This window comes from Leptosomus discolor, chromosome 4 (genome assembly GCF_034619465.1).
Source record: "Leptosomus discolor isolate bLepDis1 chromosome 4, bLepDis1.hap2, whole genome shotgun sequence".
Taxonomy (NCBI): domain Eukaryota; kingdom Metazoa; phylum Chordata; class Aves; order Leptosomiformes; family Leptosomidae; genus Leptosomus; species Leptosomus discolor.
Window position 1 is genome coordinate 33,210,193 of NC_141394.1, and position 15,267 is coordinate 33,225,459.

At 50.6% G+C, this 15,267-nt stretch overlaps 1 protein-coding gene across 2 annotated transcripts; it reads left to right on the plus strand.

The window, feature by feature from the left end:
* The first annotated feature begins 17 nt into the window (after positions 1-17).
* Positions 18-8,970, plus strand: NOA1 (nitric oxide associated 1). 2 transcript variants are annotated; one of them, XM_086464426.1, is made up of 8 exons: positions 18-150; positions 196-972; positions 1,700-1,864; positions 2,725-2,921; positions 5,253-5,384; positions 7,095-7,211; positions 8,025-8,142; positions 8,724-8,970. In XM_086464426.1, exons 1-8 carry the CDS (start codon positions 18-20, stop codon positions 8,927-8,929), a joined length of 1,845 nt encoding a protein of 614 aa, XP_086320552.1. In that variant the 3' UTR covers positions 8,930-8,970. The 2 variants fall into 2 exon arrangements, with proteins under 2 accessions (XP_086320552.1, XP_009954014.2); XM_009955712.2 differs by having other exon boundaries at positions 18-972.
* The last annotated feature ends 6,297 nt before the right edge of the window (positions 8,971-15,267 follow it).

Consider the following 15,267-nt stretch of genomic DNA (forward strand, 5'->3'; position numbering starts at 1 on the left):
GGGGCCCCGGACGCACCATGCACCGCCTTGCCCCGGCGCTCCTGGGCCGCCTGCTCCGCGCCCGGGCCAGGGCCCCGGTGCTGCGGCGCGGGGCGGCAGCCGGCGGCGAGGAGGAGCAGTTTGTCTTCCTCGAGTACGAGCCGGAGCCGAGCAAGGCAGCGGCAGCACCGGTAGCAGCGGCAGCAGCGGCAGCAGCAGCAGCAGCGCCCCGCCGGCAGCGGCAGCCGGGCAGGGAGCGGCGGGAGCGGGGCGTCGTGGCGGGGCAGCCCGACCCCTCGGTGCCGCCGAGCGGGGTGAGCTGCTCGGGCTGCGGGGCCGAGCTGCAGTGCCGCGATGGCGCGGCGCCGGGCTTCGTGCCGGCGGAGAAGTACCGGCGCCTGTCGGAGGGTCCGGTCGGCGCGGCAGGGCTGCGGGGCGCCGTCTGCCAGCGGTGCTGGCTGCTGGCCCACTACGGCCGGGCCCTGCGGCTGCAGCTGCCGCCTGAGCAGCACCGGCTGGTGGTGAGCGCCGCCCTGCGCCGCCCCCCGCGCCACGGCCGCGGCCCGCTCCTCCTCTACATCCTCGACGTCCTAGAGCTGCCCGACCCGGTGCTGCCCCAGCTACTGGGGCTGCTGGGCCCCGACGTCCCCGTCGCCGGGCTGCTGGTGGTGGGTAACAAGGTGGACCTGCTGCCCGCCGACTCCCCTGGGCACCTGAGGCGGCTGCGGCAGCAGGTGGCGGCGGCCTGCGCCCAGGCCGGCCTGCACAGACCCCTGCTGGTGGACGTCCGCCTGGTGAGCGCCAAGACGGGCTTTGGCCTGGAGGGGCTGGTCAGCCGGCTGCAGCGCTCCTGGAAGTGCGCCGGTGACGTCTACCTGTTGGGCGCCACCAACTCCGGCAAGTCGACGCTCTTCAACACCCTGCTGCGCTCCGACTACTGCAAGTCCCGTGCCCCCAACGCCATTGACAGAGCCACTGTCTCCTCCTGGCCAGGTCAGGAGCGCCACTCCTCCCATCATGGCAGGGGTCATGTTTGGTGTCAGGTGCTTAGAGACCAGCTAGCCCCAGGCCTCCTGCAAGGGTACCCTCAGCGACCCCTGAGGCAGAAGGACCTGCCACCGAATGGGTGCCTGCCACCCTGGAGCATCACCGTTGTGGGCAGCAAACTCTGGTGCTGCGCCATGCTTCAAATTGTCATCTTCCTCAGGGCAGCAAGGGAGGGAGGCAGGCGCAGGGGGTGCGGTGTGTCCCCTAGCACTAAGGAGGCTGGTAAACCAGACCTGGCCTCCGTGCTCCCCTGCCAACGGGGATGGCATCTGATCTGTGTGCTTTGCCATCTTCCTGTGAGCTTACGGGTGCCCTTCAGTCTAGAGAAACCAAGAGGTGGACTGGTGAGCACCTGTAAAACAATCGTAGTCCAAACAAAGCTGCCTGGACGTGGGACTTGCCTGGGGGTAATAAGTCAGTCTTGACACCACTTGGCTTGAGACCTGTTTCATGAAGCTATGGGGGAGAGCAGATCTCAAGCAGATGGATGCCTCGTTTCCACTGCCTTGGCTGGGGAGGCTAGTACTTATGGGAATGGCTGTAGTTCCACCTCCAACTTTGTGTTGCTGGGTTTCTCCCAAAAGTTGGAGAAGCAAATTTATTTTTCTTGTTCCTCAAAGCTTAAGTGTACTAAGCAGTCAGAGGCCCAAATGTGCCTTCTGTTTTTTTCCAGGAACAACACTGAACCTGCTGAAATTTCCAATTATTAATCCTACATGTGACAGAATATTCCGAAGGCAAGAGAGACTGAAAGAGGAGGCAACAAAAACAGAAGATCAGCTAAGCAGTGAAGAAAAAAAGTACCTTAATCAACTTAAAAAGCAAGGTTACTTAGTGGGTGAGTATTGCCTGAGTCAAAGTATTGCCCCTCTGCCCTGATGAAAGTAGTATGTTACACAAAGGACTGTTAACTCTTTAATTTGCTGCAGAATCCAGTAGGTTTTGGCAAGTAATTTCTTCCCACTCTGAAAGAACTCATTTCCGTTTAATTGTGGGAAGATCATATTATCTGTAGTAGCAAGAAAAAAATTTCCAAACTTGCCTTCAAGTTATTTTGACCAACTTTTGTTCCTTGAGTAACATGTAAGACCTTTAGCTCCTCCGTAAGTGGCGTCAGTACTATTTCTTTCGAGTATTTATTTTTCCGCTATTGTGGTAGCATTGCAGAGGCTTTCTCTGTGGAGTGCAGCTCCTGTCAGCTGGGCATTTGCTAACCTAGTTCAGATGGCTTAGTAGTTTACAGTGGTACTGCGTTGTAGGCCGTCTCTCATACCCAAAGGAAGAAAACAAGTTTCATTTTTAAATACTGTGTTTTGGTTGTAAGCTGCAGTGGTTATACATAATTTTAGTATGTATCCCAAAGAGGGGGTTGCCAAAAGATAGCTCTGATTTTCAAATAATTCTGTGTTGGACAGTCTAAAGCAGTAAAAAAAGAAGGCAGCCTGATATACTGTAAAATGGAAATAATGGAGTGTCTGTGTTCTAGTCCCTGCTAAGGTTTTGGGGCTCGAGGAGTGCTAAGCAAGAATTGTAGAAGGGATTTATTAGCATCTCAGCTTTTGAACACACAAATTTCTAGCCACATAGCATCTTTCTCACCCATATGCATCTTTTTAAGCAAGGGAAGGGACACATGTCCAATTGAAGGAAAGGCAAGTTAATAAACTAATTACCAGGAAATCTTTCCTTTTAATCCAGGAAGAGTTGGAAGAACGTTTCAACGGCAGAAGCCTAGCTCTGTGATTGACTTTGATCCTGACATGCTCTCCTACAGCATAGATGAAGATCCCAGACATTCCCCTGGGAAGTGTGAGGAGAGGGAAGAGTTCACGTACAATGAAGTGAAGGATGCTCGCTGGTGTTTTGACACTCCAGGGATTGTAAAGGAAAACTGTGTAGGTACCCTGTGGTGCTGCTGTCTTTTAGGAGAACTGTTCTGCCTTAGCTGTGCATGTGGGAGAGTATTTCTGCTGCTGTCCTGGGATTGGGATTCTTTTGGTTTGGGCAATTGTGTTGAAATATGGTTTGTATTTACTTGGGAAGGGTTCATTGTGTTAACGCTGTTGCAGGTCTGAATACTGCATGCTGTGATCTTTGCGAAGGAACTGTATGACTGCATCAGCAAGCTTTCTTAGCATCTGAATGAAGGGAAGTAAGCAGTAGTGCTGTAACAAAGTTTATATTACCCAAAGAAGTTTGTGCTTTTTCAGCTCTACCAGCCTACTGAAAAAGGTGGAGCTTAGGAAGTTAACCAGTGTTGTGTGACTGAACCAAGTCTTTGAGAAAGCGTTGTTCTGAAGCTAACAGGATCTGCTTGTACCCGTTAATAGCTCCAGTATGTCAGGCCTTCCTCAGTGTTTCAGTAGAGCAGTGGCTCTGAAGCTGTCCAGAAACGTTGTGTTTTGATTTTTGATCGCTTTGATGTCTAGGCAGAGCTGCAGATCATTTTTGTGGGAAGATTAAAAAGTACAAGGAGATAGGAACTTCTGAAGAAAATGAAGTGCAAGAACTGTACTGAGACTGCACAGTTCAAGTGCAGATGTTGCTTACATGAACACTAGAAAATACTGGTTTTCTAGTAGATGTGGTGGCCAGATCATAACCCACTTTACTGTGGCACTTTGCTGTCTTGACAGACAGTGTAAAGACAGTAGTCAGCTTAGAGACCTGGTTTGGTAACTGGAGAGTGGACATGTTCCTCCCTTCTGGAGTTGAATATGTGTGGAAAACAAGTGGGCTTTCCTGCATCCGGAAATACTTGCTGCCTTTTCTTATTTTGATTATCCTTGCTGTGCCTTTGGAGAGCTACATGCCAAGTTTCAGATCAAATTTTATTCCTATGATCAGTGTTTGATCTGATTGGAGGACAAGCAGATTGTCTGTGTGACAGACTTTGGCAGGGGAGAGTTCTAGTTATGTGCAGGTTTGGGTTGTTTTTATTTTGGGAAGAAGAGGGAAGTCTGTTAGCATATGATGAAATTAAAATTTTTGTCCTTATTCCTTGGAGATTTGCTTTTAGCTGCTTCCTCATGACTTCTTCCAAAGCCAAACTCCTGGAGAGACTAGAAAAGGATTACTGATAACTCAAATTTTGGTTTAAGCATTGCCAAACACATCAGAAAACATGCAGCTAGCAGGGCAAAGCCTCCTCGTCTTTTAGAATCGGTGTTGAAGGCTGCCATGACTTTCAAGCTAAAGATTGTCTGCTTGAGAACATGGGAAGGGCATTAGGGGTTCTGTTAGTTATATGTGTTACTTAGTTAATTAGTTCAGTCTTTTAATGCTGAGGTTAATTCTGATGGCCAGACTGCTACAAACTAGCATTTGCATGGCTGTGGCATGCATGGGGGAGCATAGTTGGAAGCATTTCTGCTGTCAGTTCCCTTTGTTTAGGAAAGAGACACCTCAACCTGGAGACCAGTTGTTTCCTTCAAGGCACTGCCCTCTGAACTTCTGTGCCTGCATGTTGTTTCGTAGCTGGGTTTGAAGAGTGCTTCTGTAGAAAGCAATCAGACCACTGTGGCTGCAGCACTGCTAGTTAAGTTGCTGGCTTTTAAGTAGACTTTGGGGTGAATCATTTCACTGAACCTAGCTAACCTAGGTTAGCACCTAAGTGAATGAGCCAGTTAAGCCAGGAGATGCAAAGGAAGAGGGAGGAGAGGAAGACAGGCAGGAGGAACATTTGGGAGCCCTCACAGAGGGGAGAGCTTGTTTCACTCTGCTCGGGTTAGGGACCCATGCTGGGTGGCAGGCTGGTCATCCTGCGGTTTGAGTTGTTTCACAGCGTGGTCCAGTACGTTTCTCTCGAGAGATATTTGGGACTAGCTGTGCCGCTAGTATTGATGCAGCATGTGCGACACTACCCGAGTGAAGTAACCCAAATGTCAGAGCCAAAAGTGGTCTGCAGTTCTGCACGTGGCTGCACTCAGGCTAAAGCACAGTAAATGTTGGGTGAGCTGGTTCCAGCCAGACCCAGGATTCCCAAATCCGTTATGGGTTGGATGGCAGCTGTTAAGCTTTGTTGTGGACCCTGCATTGCCATGGAGATTGGTGACATCCTTACCTCCTCCTGTTTCTCACTTAACTGTGGGGACCAGAATTGAACTGCTCTGTTAGATGTTCTTCACACTGTTCTTTTTCCTCTATCAATACAGTGCCAATATTAATTTAATTGTCCGCATTGAAACATCTGGAATGAGTTACGGCAGCACGGTTTATTTTTGCAGGTTTTAAATCTCCTGACAGAGAAAGAAGTAAAGCTGGTTTTGCCAACACATGCCATCATTCCACGGACCTTCATTCTCAAGCCAGGAATGGTCTTGTTTTTAGCAGCCTTAGGGCGTGTAGACTACTTACAGGTAAGGGAAGAAAGGGTTTTGTGAGCAGCTGCTTTGTCTCTTGTTATAGTACGATAAAAGGCTTTCTCAGTAGCCTTCCCAGACCTTTTCTTTGCTGCTTTTGAGATGATGAATCTGTTAACAAAGCACCGCATAAACTCAGAATGCCTTGGGATGGGGAGTCGCAGCTGAAGGGTTTGGTACTTGTTACCAGTGTGCCATTTGTTATGTTGTATGGTGGTAACTGCTTTTTTGAGTGCTGACAGACACCTTCAGCTCAGTGTGCTTCTCATAACATACAAAGGCACAAGGCAGGGAGGGAGGGAGGAAGGATGATGCCAGAATTAACTGGGAAGACAGGTGGGTTTCCCCATTTCTGTGTCTCGTGAAAGCTGTCTGCCAAGAGAAAGAAGCATGGACATTTTTCTTTCTTGACACAGACCCCTCTGAAGAATTTGCCCAAGGAAGCAATTAAATGTATATGTATTTTATTTTCTGTAAAAATATTCTTTTAAAGGTGCTGTATGTGTCCCCTGCTAATTTCTTCCATTTATTAGAAACCCCAGGCCATGCACCTTTATTGAACTGTGTGGAGCTGACCTCCCGTGATGTTTCCTCTGGAAAGGGTGGTTTCTTCCATATATGGGTCTAGTACTTGTGATGATGCCTTTCTCAGTAGTTTTCCCTGGTTTGGGAAGGGTGTGTGTGTATGGCTGTTCCTGTGTTTCAGTCAGCTCTCCAAGATCACCATAGAAATGTTAAGTTGGTACTTTACTAAGGACACTCTTGACCTGCTGGAAGAAAACCAGAAAGGTGGTTCTGTAAGTAATAGTGTACCAGTATGGCAGGAGGGCTCCAGTGTAGTCAGGGTGAAAATCCAAAGCCCTGCCCTGAAAAACAGCTTGGCAGTCAGAGGAGTAATGCCTCGTTCAGAAAAAATGCTGTTTGTGAGGAGAGCAACCCAGCAGAAAGAAACTGTCTCCGTCCATACTGTCTTGGGCAAAGCTCTCTGAAAAGAACTTCCTAGGCACGTTGGTTGGGCACTATCAGGGACTCAGGAAAGCACCTGGATTTGCGTCCCTGACAAAGTAGGACGGCGATACAGGTGACATCTTGCTGGCAGTAAACGCCCTGTGCAGAATTGCTGTGCTTGGGTTTCCTTATTTCAGGCTGTTAGCGGCGTTTGTAGAGGTCTCTACCCCTCTGACCTTGTTTGCTTCATGTGCAAAATTTACAAGAGGGCCTGCTGAAATCGCTCCACATTCAGTCTTTGCATAGCTTTTTCACAGCTTGGAAGCAAGTACAGTTTGATGAGAGGTGTGCATTAGACTCGTAAAGTGATAGGAGAAGCAGCACCAGACAGGAGGTGTCCATCACCTCCCATGCTAAATAACCACGCTGAGTTCGTTCTTGGGTATTAAACTTGAGCAAAGATGACTCTTGGATGATTTGCCTGAGCTGAGCAGATGTGATGGCAGGAGATAATGGTATTGAGGGGTGCTTAGAAGCAGGATGGTGAAGCCATGGGTGCTTCTCTCCTGGAAGCTCAGCTCCACTGTTTATATAAGCCCTGGCTGCTCTGCAGTGACAGAGGCGAGGACCCCTTGGACAAGGAGGGGCATCAGTCAAACAGGTTTTCAACATGCAGGAAAGAAATGGAGCAGCAGAGGGCAATTCAGCGCTGCTTTTCTATTACCATAAGTAACATCCTCCTCTTGTTATGTATTTCAGGGAGAAAAGCCTGCTTGGTTTTCTGTTGTGGCTTCTAACCTGTTGCCAGTCCGCACTTCTACCTTGAGTAATGTAGATTCCATCTATGAGAAACATGCTGGCCAAGAGTTTCTGAAGGTAAGGGGACGTGCTGCCGTGGGCTCTTGGTTGCAGATAGGCAGGCCACCGTGCCTGGGAAGCACCCTGGCTGGTGCACAATTGATGGAGGAACCCAGCATGTGTCAGGAGTTTGGGACTTCTGCAGTGGGAGGGGGGAGTTCTGCAGTGTGGAGCAGTCTTGGACAGGCTGCGTGGCTGCAGCTGTGTTAGGAGAGGGCACCTGAGATGATGCGTTTTCAGCCAAGCTTCTGTTCCTAGCATTCAGGCTGGTAAGATTTGCAGATCTCTGCTCTCTGATGCTTGACTTTTCTTGAACAGCCGTAAAGTGCAGGCAGCCACGGGGGTGTTCTCCATGGCAAACTTCAGACCAGGGTTTCAGAACAGATTGCAGCTGAAAAATGTACCTTTCTTGTTCTTTCCCTGATGGATCCTCTGCACATCCCTTCATCTTTTGGTGGTCTGACTTTTTCCTTGCTGTTGCCACATAGTGTGTTGCACTTGCAGATTGATGGGAGCATGGGGTGAGCTGTCCTGGTCCTGGCAGCTTGCTGGCACTCACATCGAGGCAGCTGACTCGAGCCACCAGCTGGATCAGCAGTGGTCACTCCATCTTTGCTCACCTCTGAGCTCCCACTGGGTTGCTTTGGATGTGATCCCGATTCTGTTCTTGGCAAACCTGAAATAACTCCTGTGGGGTATTCAAGCCGGCTCTTACTTGGATAACAACCATCCAATATCTTTATTCCCACTTGTGCCTTGCTTACCCGTTGAAGGTAGGAGTGCTGAAGCATCTTTTGACTGTTAAATTTTTTCTCCATGTTTTGATCTTAGGTTCCCATGGGTGGGGAAGAGCGAATGAAAGAATTCCCCCCACTTGTCCCTCAGGACATTACACTGAAAGGAATTGGTACCACTGAGGCAGTTGCAGATATCAAGCTTTCCTCTGCAGGTAATTTAATATTTCTTCATTAGTTTGCTTTGCAGAGTCTGCATCCTAGAAACATTGGTGGGAAGAGGCCTCTGAAGGGACAAAGCCGTATTTCCTGCTCAGAGCAGGACTGTCACCAACACAAAATCAGGTCAGGTGTGACTTTGTCCAGCTGAGGCTTGGCAGCCTCCAAGAATGGAGATTGACAACCATGCTTGTACAGGATGACTACATTGGAATATTTTATGCTCTGGCTGCCGTACAAGTTCCACAGCATCAGGAATGGCTGTGGCACTGTCGGCTGTCCAGGTGAGAGGGAAAGGGTCATGGTTTGGAAAGCTTTATTGTGGCTTTGGTAGTTCCCACTATCTCTCTTAAGCTCACCAGGAAAGAGCTGCATCTAGGGAGAGTAAGATGTGGCTTTAGGTGCAGCCTTCTATTGGGAAAGGGCTGGATATTACCTTTGAGCTTGGTTTCTCAGAGAAATCACACCTGGGCAGCTGAGGTTCTCAGCCAACGTGGGAGGCACTGAATTCGTGTCAGAACCCTCACTCTGGTCCTAGTGACTTGCATCACTGTCTGTAATTTTTTTGGCTGTGCAGGCTGGGTGGCAGTGACGGCTCACGCAGAAGAGGAATTGCTGCTGCGAGCCTATGCTCCCAAGGGCACCGCGCTGGTGGTGCGGGAGCCTCCCCTTTTGCCGTACATCAGTACCATCCGAGGGGCCCGGATCCCAGGCACTGCTGCCTATAGGACCAAAAAGCCTCCCTCCATTGTGGAAAACCTGAAAACCATGGAGAGGAGGTAGTGCTTCTCATCATCTCAGCGAGGCAGAACAACTTCTGGAGAACCTTGTTGCTTACTGGTATTCAGGAGAGCATGGACTCCTTTTTAAAGGCAGACAGGCACGTTTTTGAAAGCAGGCCTGGGAGGAACTCAACAAGTCCACACCTGATGCAGCTGCTGAACTGCAGCCATTTTGAGTGAGCTGAGTGGCTGGTACCTCCCTGTGAGAGGTGAAACAGCTTCTCCCTGGGACCTGCCGGTATCTATGAGCAAACCTCTTTACCTGTTCCCTCTTGAAATACAGGATGGAAACTCACCTGCCTGCCCTGGGCTGGCTTTGCTGCTCATAGAGTAGGTCTTCTCTTGCAGACATGCTCCCACGGATCAGAAATCATCACCTTGTTCTTGGAGGCTTTATGGTGTTTCCAAAGTGGAAGGAGGTGGAGAGAGTGGGGAGGGAGCAGGGAATGCTCTAGTGTGGGTATCACCCTCCTAGTGGCTGATAGTAATTCAACAACATCAACCAAAAATCAGGTCCTTTCAGTCTTTGAACATCTGGGGCAGACCAGGGAGTGCAGCACCCTGCTTTTGGACACAGGAAAGGTGAAATAATGAAAAGCAGGTCTGCTCATATGTCTGAAGAGGCAACTTTTGCAACTCACTGCTTTGATTCGGTTTCTGTAGCTTGTGTAAAGGTTTCTAGAACTGAGGGTGTAGAATAAAATGTTTCAAAGACGCTTACTCCTTTGTATCCCTTTCAGATTGCTGACAGAGCACTCTTGTGTGGGCATAAGCATCCAGCTAACTACACAAAAGCTCCAGCAGGAAGGCCAGTGTTAGAGGAAAGTGTATCATGTCAGATCTGACAGCCGAAGAGAGGTGAGGCTGCTGCAGCTCCGTCCTGCCAGGTCCAGCCACTAGTGGGGCTGAAGATGTATTCCTAGTAGGCACAGAGCACACATACGCACCACACACATACATGTCTGGCCATACAAATCTCAGACAGACAGGCAACGCTTACTGCAAACACGGCACCAACAGCCTGTATGCACACCTGTGCGCTCACACGCACACATCGGTGTATCCCTACAGCTGCTGGGCTAGGCAGTGACTACTTTCTCCAAGGATGGAGATTCCACAACCTCCCTGGGTAACCTGTGCCAGTGCTTGGTCACCTCACAGTGAAAAAAGTGTTTCCTGATGCTCAGACAGCACCTCTTGCATTTCTGTTTGTGCCCATTGCCTTTGGTCTTGTCACTGGGCCCTACTGAAAAAGCCTGGCTCTGTCCCCTTTGCATCCTCCCTTCAGGTGTTTATAAATGTTGATGAGATCCCTCAAGACAAAGACTTACAGTGATGGGGAAAGGGCCCTAGCCAGGGTGTTCATTCCTCAGGAGTCCAGGCTCCCGTTCTGCCGTTGTGCCCCTGTGTAGCTCTAGGCTTGTGCAGATGGGCCTTTGATGGGCTGGTGACCCCGATGGTGGGCCTGGGAGTAGCCCCACAGGTCGTTATTTGGGGTCCCTCTCCCACTGCTGTCTGTGTGTGCTCCTTTGTGGATGTGCAGCCTGAGATGGAGAAGTTGTTTTAGTTTGGATGATGCTTAAAGATGCCTCTTCACCGGTTTGCACTGCAGCTGCGTTTAGACAGATCAGCAGGGCCAGCCTGCAGAAACCCGGGGCTAGCCCCATCTTGCTGCCTAAAAGGACATTTCCAGCCAGAGCTAACCACCGCCATCAGTCCTTACTTATGCTGTCACACAGATACATGGTGTTTTGTGCCTTGGGGAACCTGTCTCGTGCTGGTAACACACTTGATTTAACAGGGAAGGCAGAAAACAGGGGAAAGAAAAGGCTTGCATCTCCTCATTCATTGGGGTAATGGGGCGCAGTCCTAGGAAAGCAGACATGGAAAAAGGCACGGCGCTCTCAGCTGAACTGGGAGGCAGGAAAAGGGTCTGGCTGTGTTCTGTTCAAACTAGCTTGACAAATCCAAACCAGGCAGCCTCTCTAACATTCTTCTGCTGCTGTACGTCTGAGAAAGACACAACATGAAAGGCAAACAGCTCTGCATGTGGAAAGAGTAACTGGAAGACCTGCCTCTGTTACAGCAGTAGTCCTCAGCCCAGGGGCTGGACATGAAAAATTGCAGCCAAGGCAACTGTTTGGTGTAGCAGGTCCCCCAGGTGTAGAAAAAAAAACCCCAAACAACAAAAGGCCTTTCTGCAAGGACAGGTGGGCTGCACATGGGCTCAGGGGGTGCCGGGGGCGTATCCAGGAGAAAAGGCTTGCGGTGAGGGGGCATGCACGCCTCTCATGCCCAGCGTCCTTTTGTGTCCCACCCAGATGTGGAAGCAGTGAGCTGGGGCAGCGCAGGGGCTTGGCACTGGGCAGGTGTTGAAGGGCTTTTGCAAAAGCCATGCTGTGCCATGAGAGCAGCAGCCAGCTAGCAACAGCCCCAGCTGGGAACAAAAATGGGTGCTCCTGACAGATGCTAGACCTCAGCATGCGGGAGGTTGTAATGTGGAAGCAATTAGTGCCTCAATGTAAAGCATAGACATGCCTTTTATGAGCTCCCAGGGCTGAATTACACCAGAGCTGAAAACTTGCTTGGAAATGGTTCTCAAAGGGAGGGTTTGTGTCTGGTTTGTGCCAGACAGCCTGAAAGGTAAGACAATTTTTACCATGCCTGTGGAAAACGGCCGATTTCATCCTAGCACAGGAGCCAAAAGCAAAGGTAGTTTGAGTCTGCAAAACTGAGAGCTGGGATGGTCAAACCCCTGGGAAGGGCTGCTCTTCATGAGTGTCCCAGTGCAGTAGCAGGGTGTATTCAGCAGAACAACCCAGTTTGCTGGAGAACTGCACAAAAAAAAATAGCTGACGGCTTTGGATGGGGTAGTTAAAATACAGGAGTACAGATTTGACTGTATAACAGCTAAAGCTGGCTGGCAGTGCCTTTGAGCTGGCAGGGGGTTGCAGCACCCAGGGGTGTTTGTGCACCTGGATGGGGGTGCTCCTCGACTTCACAGCAAGGCGCAGAGCTGGGTTGGAGTGGGGTAGTGTAGCATGCAGAGCTGGGCCAGGCAAGGGAGGGCTGCATCTCCCCACTGCCCTGCAAGCAGGGACTTGCCACCGCGGCTGGGAGCCTGTGGGTTGGTTTGCTTTGGCACGCATCCAGTGTGGTGCCAGCTCACCCAAGAAAAAAAAACCAAACAACTTCCTTTCCCTGCCCAGTGGCTATTCCCTTTCCAGAGCTGCTCAACGGCAGGGGACTCCCAGCCTAGGAAAATGGCCACTGCTTTTCACAGCGAGGGCAGAACAAGTCCTGTGTGAGGTCTGACATCTTGCCCGCTGTTAACACTCCCAAAATAGCCTGTAATGTGGGGAGAGGTGCATTGGGCTGGGAGCCTAATGGACCATAAGTTTCAAGCCTCTGCTTCCTGCTGATTTTCCTGTGATTCACAGCTTGCAACTGCCCATAAACTCCCCTCGCGAGCAACTGTCTTCACTGATCTTGTAGCTAAACTGCTGGGGGTTGCCCAACATGACGGGTGCTGGAGCAGAAGCGGTGCAGAACCGCTGGCGGTGCATTGACCTGTCCCAGGGGTTGCTCCAGCGGCAAAGGAGAGTTGTGTCTGTGCAGGTCAACTAGCAGCATCCCGAAACACCAGGGGCAATTCTTGACCAGCTGCTGTTGAGGACGAGTTGGTGATAACATCCCATGCCAAATATTGAGCACCACAGTGTGGCTGTGGCCACATCTCTGAATTATTCTGTGCCTCAGGTCCCCAGTCCAGCCTCACCAGGCAGCACCGCATCAAGAAAGAGAAAAATGCTCTCAAGCCATCAGGGTTGTTTTGGCCAGGTCCGAGCAGGCCCAGAGATTAGCGCCTTTTGGAAGGACTAGAGCAGCATATGAACCCTTTCTTAAAACTAGGACCCCCAACACAGCGATGGGAAAGGGGCTCAGCCATCTTTTCGGTTTGCCTCCATGACTGCAGGGCTCAGGGTTGCTGAATAGAGCGCAAAGAGGCAGGCCAGACCAGAGGGCAGGCGAACATGTGTGTTAGCCAGGGAGCGCGCACTATGCTGCGAGCGTGGTGGGCCTGCCTGCAATGCCACAGCTGTGCGTGAGGCGCATTGTACAAGCACGTGCTATGCTGCAGCCGTGTGCCTCTGAAATCCCCACTTAGAAATTACTGCCCCTTGGCAGTTTTACCTCCCGAGTCCCTGCTTAAGGCAGCACGTACCTGTGCTAGCGCTCGAGAGGTTGTCCTGCTGCTTTGGAACTACCCCAGGCACTACTGATGTCCCTGTCCCTGGCATCCCCACCGAGGTGAAGGGTCACCATCTTCCCATTCCACTTTTACACTGCAACTCTCCTTCATCTGTTTGTGATGGAAACAAACCCAGCCACAAACCTCAACTGTCCCCTCACCACCAGCATGGCCTCTGCTGCAGATGACAGCAGTTTGAGTGCTCTGATCTATACAGGGCTAAAGGCGACCAAGAATGGCTCCTTTGACCAGCCCATGGGCAAGAGACAGGTTCAGCCACCTGACTTGAGCCCAAGGGTGTCAGAGCACTGCCACAACACTGCCTCACTGCAGGTCTGGTGCTTCCGCAATGGAGGGAGATGCAGGGAACTCAAATTACCAAGCTTAAAAATACAACCTGGCCAAGGGAAGGGTTTTGCCCTTCTAGAATTACCTTTTCCTATGTATAGGTTGTACTATACATGAACGGGGTAAAGCCACTTGTGTCAGCATGGCTAAGCTTTAAAAACAAAAACCAACCACCAAACCAAAATCAGGAACCTAGTGTTTTGGCTCCTTCAGAGCATCAGAAAAGCCTGAATAAGGCAGCTGAATTAAGACACGAGCTTGCTGTCTCCATACAAGCAGCAGGAAGCTAAGCCACCCCCCACTTGAGCTAACTCACCTTTTGGGCATCTCGCTGCGTGGGCAGGAGCTCACGCTGGCCTGCAAGGTACCGCGGAGCCATGCCCTTGTGCTCGGCTGCCCAGTTCCGTAAAAAAACAACCTAGCATAAAGCAGCTTCTAAGCATGTTTTCAGTTTCTGAGCATGTTTTCAGCCTAGCAGGTTTTATCCTGGTTTTCTATCAGGAAAAAAACTAGCAGGTTTTTCTGCCAAGGTGCAAGGAGTTACTCAAAGATAAGGATGACGTGACTGCAGGTTTAGGGGAAAATCGTTTCTCAGGTTGCCAACCCACTTGTGTTCTCTCCATTTCAGGTTTCAGCTGGCTTGTCCCCAGAACACCTTCCCAGGGCGGGGGGGGCTGCACTAGCTGGTGGTACAAAGGGCAGGGCCTCCTCCATTGATCCAGTTCGAAATCATTAACTCGCACAGCACAGGCAGGGAGGCACACAAGTACCCAGACCCTGCCCTCGCTAGGCCACGCTCTCAGAGCATTTCCCTTGCAGCCCGTGGGCAGGCTCGGGTGCCACTCCTGTTCCCTGTCCTTGCACCGGCATTACCATAAACCGCACACATGCTGTCCACAAGACTTCAAGGGCAGCAAACCAAAACCTGCCCCTTCCCCAGGGCTGATGACAGCCCCTGCTGCCCTGAAGCCCTCCAAGGCCATGTCCCATGGTTACGGTGCACCCTCCTCTTTGCTGCTTGACTACTACTGGCCTGGCTCAGAAACCCAAATTCCCACGGACAGACCATGATGACTTGAGGGGGCGGCATTGCTTATGAGAAAACACAATCAGAGAAGTCAAAAGCTCACTTTTTTTGCTTCTAGGAGCGTCCCGAGTTGTTCGAAGCTGCAGCAGCTGCATATACAACTATCCCCACAAGTTCATTAAAGGTCGTTTGCCTTGGCCCCTTGGCAAATAGGAATTGTTCTGTGCTGGTAGGAGGTAGGAATGACCAAGACCTAGAAGGCAGGTTAGCATCACATAGCTAATCCAGCTCAGGTTTTCTAAAGGGCCAGGCTGGCAGAGAGATGAAAAGTCACCCTTGCAGGCTATACCAGGCTCCACAGCTCTCCAGCCATTTTCAGTGTCTATACAGACAGTATCATAGCCATAGGGACGATGGGTGACATAATTTTTACAAATCTACTGTTAATTCCCCAAATGAGACTGCACCAGAGACCCCTTTGAAATGAATTACCCCCTGCATTTCCTCTGAAACTCAAATTTAAATTCCGCAGTTTCCATCAAGTTGCACTTCTCACGTGGCAGGGAATTTGGCTTTCAAGCCCATCAGGCCTGTCCTGCCCAGTCACAAACAGGTCCAGCTTTAAATGTGAACCTCATCCGTACGCATCCATCTCCCACCTTGTGCCCTGCCCTCACTGAATCGGGCAGGGAAATGAACATAGACTGTTGAA